This window comes from Crocodylus porosus, unplaced genomic scaffold (assembly GCF_001723895.1).
Source record: "Crocodylus porosus isolate Cpor-Errol unplaced genomic scaffold, CroPor_comp1, whole genome shotgun sequence".
NCBI classification, from domain to species: domain Eukaryota; kingdom Metazoa; phylum Chordata; order Crocodylia; family Crocodylidae; genus Crocodylus; species Crocodylus porosus.
In genome coordinates, this window is record NW_017728886.1 from 233,324,609 (window position 1) to 233,334,704 (window position 10,096).

A 10,096-nucleotide genomic window follows, 5' to 3' on the forward strand; every position below is an offset into this window, starting at 1 on the left:
ACTCTTTAAAAGATCTCACAACTCCCTGGCTGATAATCACTGAACTACAAAAAGTTAGAGGCAAAATTGAAATCTGCTAGTGAAGAATATATTCTTTTTTCCTGTCAGTACTTAGTGTTTCAGTTATGAATGGCTCAGAAGTAAAAAAAAAAAAAAAACCCCGCAGGAGATAAATTTGCATTAGAAAGTCAAGGAGAGAAAATATTCTTTGCCTTTCATAAAGTGGAAACTTGGCCTCATCAAGAATTTGTATTTCAGATTCAGAAGAAAAAGATATGAAAGGGAACTTAAACCAGATATCAGTAGGATATAATTAACCTATAAAGGTGTGTTCACAAAAAAAGGTTCCCTCAGTGACAGACTGAACATGACTGCGGGAGATTTTAAAACATATGAGATATTGGAGGTGGTCTCTATGCAAATACACAAAACACAAGCACATGGCATCATGCACTCTCTGGTGCCTCCTTTGGCAGATACTACTTCCCAATAAAGCACTTCAGCATTTGTTCAATAGAAACATGTTATTTTACCACCATTCCAAGTTCTATCAGAGAGTTTAGGAACAAGCAGAAGAATAAAAGGATGACAAGTCTGGAGCAGCACAATCACAATAGATTGGGAAGAATGTTAGAAACACTAACAAACAATAGCCTTAAAATGGCTATTTTCAAACAATGAAAATAGTACAGTACTTGAAAAAGAACTTAACAACCAAGGAAATAGTGCCTCTTGGCTTCTCATTTTTCTTATTTATTCTGACCCAACATACATGTCTTTTTATATTAATATCAATAACATCAAAACAATAATGAAAGTTGGAGACTGCAGGACTTACTGAACTGTATCAGTAATTTTTCCCCACATATGCATCTCAAACAACAGGCAGCAGGATACCACAGCAAGAAAGAATTCAAAATATCAATACTGCTAATGCTAGTCTTTGACCTGTTAACTGTATCACTATCCTCATAGAAGTTTCAAAGGGAGACCTGGGAACTGTATTACTACTGAAACATTAGATTTAACAATTACTTGTATTACAAGGTAGCTCAGGAAAAAAAAACAAAAACAAAAACGAAAAAACAAAAAAAAACCAGGAATACACTGATATAGTGATAGATGTTTTGAGTTCTTTTTTTAGGTAGCAAACAGCATAACTTACAAACATAGGGGGATCCAACCCACAAATCAACCACACACTCATCCAGGGTCACAGGCCCAGAAAGTTGTTCGTCACCAATTTACTATAGTCCTATCAATGTCACCATCTTACAGGTAGGGTTAGAGTGATGGGCTAGCCATGATGACCCAGGAAGAGAGAGGAAAGGACTGCACCATCTTTTATTGCACCAGCTACATAGTTGGCAGGAACAGCGACAAGCTTTCAGTTACTATAGTACTCTTCCTTGGGGCTCTGTGAGATAACAAGCAGCAGAACTAAATCAGCAGACGGAACAAGGGCTTGTGTATTCCAGATAACTAAAGTGGATATATATTTTGTGACACCCACTATATGCAATGAAAGCTGCAGAGAGAACCAAGGAGCGAGATTAGATTTTAAATGTATTTGCACCAAATTCAGGGAAAAAAAAAAAAAAAAAAAAATTTGAAACTGGCCATAAGCCACTGACAGCAATATAATTCATGGTCTCAGGTTGCGAATAATACCATCTAACCCAGGGGTAGGCAAAATACGCCCACAGGCCACATTCAACCTATCAGATGCTTCCATCCAGCCCATGGAGCCCCTTCAAAACTCAGGTAATGGTGGCTGCCTGCCTGAAAGCCTCCAGTGGCACAAGCCACCGGCTGCAGGCACCTTGCTGGCTTCATCCCACTCCTAGCTCAAGCCAGGTCTGCAGCTTGAGAGGGGCCAGAGGGGCTGTGCCAGATCCTGTGGCACCAGTGAGGGGAAGGGGTGCCTGAGGTGGCTTCTGGCCAGCTTCTAACTGGAGAGGATCCTGATGTGTAAACAAGGGAAAGAGGGGGCTGGGCGAGCTTCGCTGCATGCCACTCAGGCCGGGTAGGGCCGATACCAGGGACAGAAAGCTGTAGTTGGGCCAGCTTTGGCCATGTGCTGCTTTGGACTGGATATGCCAGGCAAGAAGCAGGAGTGGCTGAGCTGTGTGCTACTCAGGACCAGCCTGCGCAGCATGTGGCAAAGCCTTGCCTTCCCCCTACCTGCCCATCCCAGCCAGGCTGGCACCAGACAGGGAAAGCCACAGCTGGGCTGGCTTTAGCCACGCACTGCTCAGGACAGGACAGGGCCAGCCACGTCAACACTGGGGAGGGAAAGCTGCAGCTTAGCCAGTCCTGAGTGGCACGCAGCTCAGCTGCTGCTTCTCCTCAACGGTGCTGACTCAGCCAGACCCAACCTGTCCTAAAGACAGCTACATCCTGCTGCCTGCCCAGGACCTGCAACAATGCGTTCTGGCCCATGAAGAATTGCCAGATTTCGTTAAATCAAAGGAACTGCTACATTGGTCATCTGGCTGGACATACCTGCCAAAGATTTAAGCCCATATAGTGAAGAAGCTAAGCTAAAATATTACAAACTAAATAAAATGGACAACATTATGGATATTTAGCACTACTCGGTAAGTTTACAGTGTCAAATATACCAGTAAACCAATTTTGTAAGCACTTCATTACCAGATGTCATGATGCTTAACTGGCAGCATGTGCCAGCCCCAGGTCCGCAGGTTATATGTAGCGTAGAGACCAGTTGGCAGAAGCAGCACATGGCGTAGGGGCTACAAAAAGCAGCACGTGGGTCCAGTCTGGAGCATTCACTGCACAAGAAGCATCAGTCCAGGACTCACACTGCATGTGTGCCTGTGCTAGACTGGCCCCACACAATGGATCTGGGGTCAGTCTGGATCAGGCCCATAGAACAGCTGCACATGCAGAATACAAGGCAAGGCCAGTCCAGTGTAAGTTATGCACAGTGAATGAGGCTGGAACAGGCACACACTGCACACTGGGCTAGTCCAGGGCAAGCACTGCAAGTTGTACTAGCACCAAACCACACTGAATCCAGGGTCAGTCCAGATCTGCCCTCTATTTTGCATCCTGCACAGGGTGTGCAGGATTGGAGGTGGTGCATGCCGCATGCATTACCCGTACTGGGCTTGATGCAGCACATGGGACCAGTCTGTGAATGCAATATTGCAACTAGATGAGTTTGACACCCCCGATCTGCAAGATGGACAAGTAAGCATCAGGAAAAAGAAATCCAAGAATGGAGAATAAATAGGAGAGAAGAATAAGTGTGGGTATGTCAAAAGAACACACTCAATACACTGATGAGGTTATGAATTTTAGAAAAGTAACTGCATTACACAAGGACATACCCACCAACATTTTGCTTTGTTGAATGCAAAATGAGGGAAGAATAGAGACATTGTCAAATTAAAGTGAATCCCAAGGTTTTTTCCTCCGATTATTAATAATCTGCATTATAACTAAAAAAAATTAAGACCACATTCCTTTATTTCAAAGCCTTATGCATCTATTAGCTTTCCGTTTCCCTTCTATATAATCAGTTTCTTTTTTGGTCAGTCCACAAATCACAGCTGTTTGCGTGTGAATACCACAACAATCTGACTCGGTTTTCCTGGTACGTAGCAGTTGAAACCTTTTGGAAATACTAAATAACAGCCCCTAAACTGCACTGTGCTGGTGGCGAATGGTTATTTTTAGCCACTACATCGGGGTAGGCAACGTTTTTTGGCTGGAGTGCCAAAAAACCCACAATGTCTACTTTGGAAGGTGCTGGAGTGCCGACATGTCGGAGCCCGGAACAGCTGTTTGCACCCTCCCAGCTGCACCCAGCCCACGAAGCCCGGTCTGCTTGCAGTAGGGCTTGCAGCTTCCCAGCCACCTGCTGAGAGCAGCCTAGGCTCCATGGCTGGCAGCAGCTGCTTAGACCCCAGGGTAGCAGTGGTGTGCCAAGCAAAACAGCCTTGCCTGCCATGCTCGGCACACGTGCCGGGGGTTGCTGACCCCTGCACTACAACATCATAAGACTACCATCAACCCTGAAACAACACCAACCTAACACCCTAACATGACACAGGTAAAACAGGAGAACCACTGCAGCCAATGTTCAGCTTCTACATAAAGAATACCATACAACTGATCAGGGGTGTCAAACTCATCCAATCCAATAGACTAGAAGGTCACTGGGCTGATCTGTGGGCCAAATGATACTTCATGCAGCACAGGGTATCAGTCCCAACAGCACTAGATCCAGCCCATATGCTGCATGTAGCATGCACTGGCCCACGAAAGGAGGAGGAACTACAGAAGGATCTTGCTCTTTTTAACAAATGGACAACTAAATGACAGATAAAATTCAACACAGTTGAGTAGCGTTGCACATGAAACAATACCTACCATACCTGAAGCATAATAGGCTCTGCATTAGCCATTACCATGCAGGAAACAGAGCTGGAGTCATTGTGGACAGTTTGCTAAAAGTATCAGCTCAGTGCTCAACACCAAAAAGACAAACAAAGTGTTGGGAATTATTAAATTGTAGTAAAGGAAAGGAAATGGTAAACAAAAGAGAAAGATCATAATGCCCTTTTACAAATCCATGGTGCACCCACACCTTGAAATATGGGGATCAAAACTGAGCACAGTATTCAAGAATGATATAGAACAGGGGTGAGCAGTTATTTTGGAGGGAGGGCCACTTTAGGAATTTTAATGAACTGTTGCAGGCTGGGGGGAGGGGCAGCTGATCCCATCTGGCCTGAGCCAGTTTGCCCTGCACCCATCACTGGAGACACCAGAGTCTCCTTAGAGCAGTGGGCAAGGTTGGGAACACAGGGCAGTGACACCACAGGGCTAGCCCATGATCCACTTCCATACAGCTATAAATTGGAAACTTCTTAAAGAAGTATTTTATTATAAATACAAGGAAGCAAGTTTCTGAAATGCTGTCCTACTAGGATAAAGATCAGCAAGAGGCTAAACTGAAGAAAAGCAGCATGAAAAATCTAGCATTTTCCATAAAATGGTGTCATAGTTGTACCAAACATTACAAGACATGATGATAAAACATCTCCTAGAATTACAGGAATAAATGAGAACCTCCTAAGTCACTTGAAAAAGGGAGGGACAGAGAACTACTGGAAAAAAAATGAGTTATGTAAGCGTATATACATATACACACACACATATATACATACACTTTTTTATTTTTTTAAATCACGCTTGCACAATTCAAATTTTTTTACAGTAGTTCTGTAATACGCATCTCAAATGAAAGGAACTTGAAGTCTACCACTTTAAAGATTTTGAGGAAACTTGCCTCAAGATTATTTTAGCACTTGAGCAATACTGTTTTTCATTCTTCCAAACCAGAGAGGCAGTGGCACACAAGTTGGAATATAGGCAAAGTTCCAAACTCCCACTTCAGTGCAACATAGTATGCAGGCCCATGGGTATGCACCACTATAGTTCCCCAAACACCTGAATGTTTGCTGCTGCATAAACCCAGAACTGTCTCTGTCTTGACAGTGATGGACAAGCTAGGTTCCTAACCTCTTTAGAGAGCTACACTTAACTAAATATTCTTCTATGCCCCCTACTGGGTCTGAAGTGAAAAGCATTGTCAGAGCACACCTACTGGACTGGATCCCACACAAAACAAGGCAAGAGAAAGAGGTGCTGGTGGTGATTTCATTTTATCCAATACATCCATGACTACAGTCCTCACCCAGGATATGGGGGTGGGAGGAAACAAACTCTGGTGCCCAAGGGGACTTGAACCTGCATCTCTCAACTCTCAGGCTTCAACTAAAAGGCTAAAGGTAAAGCGTGTTCTCCTTCCTGTTGAAGCAACTGAACTTTCCATAAGGTAACTTAAATTGTCATTGTGCTGCAACATCAAGAAAGCAAAACTCTCTCACCTAGTGATTAGGCCACTTGCCTACATGGGCAAAGGGAACACATGGGTTCAATAAATACAGCAATATATCCATGGGGATTCTCACCCTTAAACCTGTCCTGGCTTTAGGTGTCCATGCTAGTCTTTTCTCCAAGACAGCCAGAAGAGAAGTTATGCCATTTTCATAATAGCTCAGAGTACTCATCCTGGACAAGAGAATCCTGAGTTTTATATCCTGTGCCAGTGTCAACCCATTTTCTTTCTTCAGCATTCCCTATAAATTATTTTAAACCAGCACACTAAGCAGAGCTACCTGTGAATCACATTACTGAGTGCCTAAATATTCCCATGCAGTGTATACAGAGACTAATACATGGCTATGGATTCTACCTAGTACAATGACAGCTAAAAACAAGGCATGCAAAGCTCCAAGTGAGCCCTTACACCAAAACTGTAAGAGGCTATCAGCTTGGGGTGTTTCTTGTTTGGCATCCAGCTTGAGACGGCTAACATTTAATTCAGAGATACTGGCCATCCTGCAACTCTCACTGGAATGACCCAGCTCTGGTCGGAGGTAGGAACATGAGCCAGCACTAGGACCCACTGCCACTTCTCTCCTTGGTAGCTTTCTTGTGGACACCGCTCTCTCTCTATGGTGGCACGATGACAGCAATCACTACCAACGCCCCACATCCTTAGGCCAGATCCAACCATAAATTTAAGCCAGCGCTCAGCAACCATCACCATAAAACAGTATTACCAACTCTCAAAATTTGATTGAGAGCCTCATAACATGAAGCCTGGCCCACAAATGGTTTTTGTTCTTCTACAGCTATTTTTATAGACTATTTTAAGAGTCAGTTATAGAACTGCTCTACCCAATATAGCTTATTCCCTCTTCCTAAACAGCAACATGCTATGCAGATGATACAGATATAGCTATAATCACACTTATACCAAGGCAGGATTGTGCTGCTTTACACCAATACAGCTAAAGCAATACTACTATGCATTTAGAGAATACCTTGGTATTATATTTATACCAGCCGCTCTTGTATTACATGAAGACTCATTACAAAGTTTCTTGTGTTTGTAGTTAGAGACATGCTTGAACTGTAAAGGCTTAAAATGAAACAGGCAAAGAAAAAAACAAAACAAAAAGGTGAAGTGTGCTTATTGAAAACCATTCTTGATTTTACCTCCCTGACTCATGTAGGACTGGAAGGGACCTGCAGAGTGCGTCTAGGCCAGTGGTTCTCAACCTTTCCTTTACCAGGACCCACCTGTAAACATGGATGGCCAGTCCAAACCCAGTGCCCCCTGCCCTCCAGTGTATGGGGATGGGAGTGGGTGTAGGGGGCAGGGGGTGAATGTAGGGCATGGAGGGCCTCCAGCAGCCCTTTGCAGGCTCTGACAGCCTGCAAGGAAAAAGCCATGTTTTTCCCACATTTTTTTCCATTAAAAGGAGAATCCATTTTTTAAGTGTGTCAATTCATTTTTAAAAGTTTGTTCCAACCCTTTTGTATTTTCCTGCAAGCCACTTTTGGGTCACAACCCACCAGTTGCTTATCTAGTATGATCACCTGTATCCAAGCCTCCCCACACAACCATAATCTACAGTCACAAGACCACCCTCAACCATGACAACACAGACCTAACACCCCAACCTGCCACAGGTGAAGCAGGGCAGCCAGGGCCCTGCTTCCCCAAAATCTTGGCAATGGACACCAAGAGGGCACACCACAGCCCCCACTAAGGAGCCCTCTCTCACCAGCCTGACCCTGAGTGAAACTGACCCCACATCTGGCAATGCGTCTGCCCCAGAGCAGAGGGACAAGCCCCCGCAGCCAGGAGCCGCAAGTCCCAGCAGGAGCGCTGGCACAGCCCAGAGCCCCCAGCCTGGGTAAAGACTTAACGCCCCTCTCAGCAGAGAGAAGCGGGGAGCAACCCTCCGAGCCCGGCCCTCCCCTAGCGGGACACGGGCCCACCCGGACGCCGCTGCCTGGCCTTGCCCCAGCCAACAGGAGGCTTTGCAGGAGTTTTAAACCCCCCAGTTTCGAGGCCGGCCTGTCCCAAAGGAGCTGCTGCTACTGCACCCGCGCCCCCGGCCCGGCCCGCGGCCTAGCCCCAGCCGCCGCCGCCACCTCGGGCCCGTTCCCTCACCTCTTGGGCGCTACCGGCTCCATGGTGCGGGCGGCCTGGGGTGCAGCCACACCCACCCCGCCAACTCCGCACAACTTCGCGGCGGCGCTGGCCCTTTAAATGGGACTCGCACCTCCCCCGCGGGCGCCGCTCTCAAACAAACGCCGCTGGCGCCACCGCGCTTGCTGGTCGCCGAAAGCCCGCCCCACCCGCTCCGTTCTCTCATTGGCCCCGAGGGGGCACGGCGGAAGACGCGGATTGGGTCTCACCGACGTTAATTGTTTGACTTTAAGGACCCAGGAGGCGGAAGCGAGAACCTATGCCTTCCCGCTGGAGCTGGCGGATGCGAGGCTCGGGGAGCACCTAGCGCGTTCCCGGCGTGCGCCGCGGGGCACGCTGGGACATAGAGTCCCCCAGGAGGCCGCCTCCTGCATGGGTTCCCCTCTGCTGCCCGGCTTGCGTCGCCTGCGCGCGACGGGCACGACCCCGCGGTCCCCGAGCTCGGGCGGGGCTGCTCCAGCGCGCATTGCCCGGGCGCAGCCGTTCAGCACCGAGGCAAAGGGCTCCTAGCGCGGCCCCGTCTGCCGAGGGGGCTTGCTGCTGCCGGAGGCGCGATAGGGCCGGGCTGGTGCCACAGTCGCCCCTCGTGCTTGCAGGCAGGCAGCACAGCTGTTTGGCTTGCGTGTGAGGGCACCTGCACGTCTGGTGGTCTCGGCCGTATAGCTGCCCTTCCTCCACGACCGCTTTGTGCCGTTCCCAGATTCCCAGAGGAGCCGTAGAAAGGGGTGCACCCATGGAGATTTTTTGGGCTGATATCGCTAGCCAATTTTTAGGGAGCCATACCGACCCACGTCAGTCTGATTCTGACATGCCCCAGAATTCACCATAGCCCCTACTCCCAGCACAGCCTGGCCCCTTAGTGGGTAGAGCCCAGTACTGCCCAGGCCCCAGCCTGCAGCAGCAGCAGCAGCAGCCCACTCACCCCTTGACCCGCATGCAGATCGAGGGGCACACATCAGCTGTGCCCTTCTAGGGTGCATGCAGGGGCAGGAGCATCCTCCCCAGGCCGGCTGCTCAGGGCTTCATCCCACACCCTGCCCTGGCTGGGCAGTGCCTGTCCCTGCCTCCACCCCACTCCCTCGCTGGGGGACCTTAATCTGCCCTTCTCCCACAACAAGCTTACCAACCAATGATGCTCTCCAAGCTGCTGGGCTCTGCTCCTGGCTGCGTGCATGCTGCAGCTGTGCACATGCACGTGGCATTTAAAATCTGCCACATCAGGCAAAAAAGGCTGATTCCCATTACTTGCTGTTTCCCTAAATCAGTACACCTCTAGCCTTAGGTGCTCTATACTCCATCTTGAGACAGATTGGCTCACTAGAGCAATCCAAAAAATTAAAGCAAGCACAGGTGTCCACTTCACCTTCCACATACCTTCCCTGAAGGAAGGTTGAATTAGGAAAAAAAGATGCATGGGAATTCAGGCTAATCTGCACTCAGCTTGTTACAGTGTTTGAACCCAACTGGAAACTTTCAGGGTAAATGATATTGTTGGGTTTAGAGCCTGGACTAGATTAAAACTTGCTGGCGCTAATAACGAAATCTCACAACACCCCTAGGATGCAAGTAAATGGTATTTTTTCCATTAAACTAAATGAGACTAACAAAAGATAAGTGGAAGAGATAACAAAAGCTCTAAGGTCTCATAATGAGTCACTGGCAAAATCAGAATTCAGCAGCAGATGACTCACGTTCCTGTAGGACACATTCCCTTTCTAAATTGTGCAATATAAAAATAGACCAGTTTGACTGCAGCTTTCACTGCACAATGGGGCTTCACACTCTAAAGTCTGATTTAATGATTAGTGTAAAACACCTTGGTGTATCACAAAGTTTCCTTCTACATCCAACCTTTACCAACCTTCACTTACTTCATTACAACTCCTAATCTTTGGCTGGTCCTGAACAAACTGCTTTTGCAGAAGTCCAATCAAGTCAGATATCTTTACCATTTCAAAGCTGTAGCTTATGTTGTTGCTTCCTTGCTTCTAA

General features: G+C 47.4%; 1 protein-coding gene across 3 annotated transcripts in view; it reads right to left on the minus strand.

Annotated features, from left to right (window-relative positions):
• Positions 1 to 8,232, minus strand: part of STK3 (serine/threonine kinase 3) — a 288,938-nt gene extending 280,706 nt beyond the window's left edge. Inside the window, exon 1 of one of the 3 annotated variants that reach the window (XM_019551132.1) lies at positions 8,066 to 8,232. In XM_019551132.1, coding sequence (XP_019406677.1) covers positions 8,066 to 8,088 — 23 coding nt within the window. In that variant the 5' untranslated portion in view covers positions 8,089 to 8,232. The remainder of the gene's footprint in view (positions 1 to 8,065) is intronic. The other 2 variants (XM_019551118.1, XM_019551124.1) reach the window with 2 other exon arrangements.
• Between the last annotated feature and the right edge of the window lie 1,864 nt (positions 8,233 to 10,096).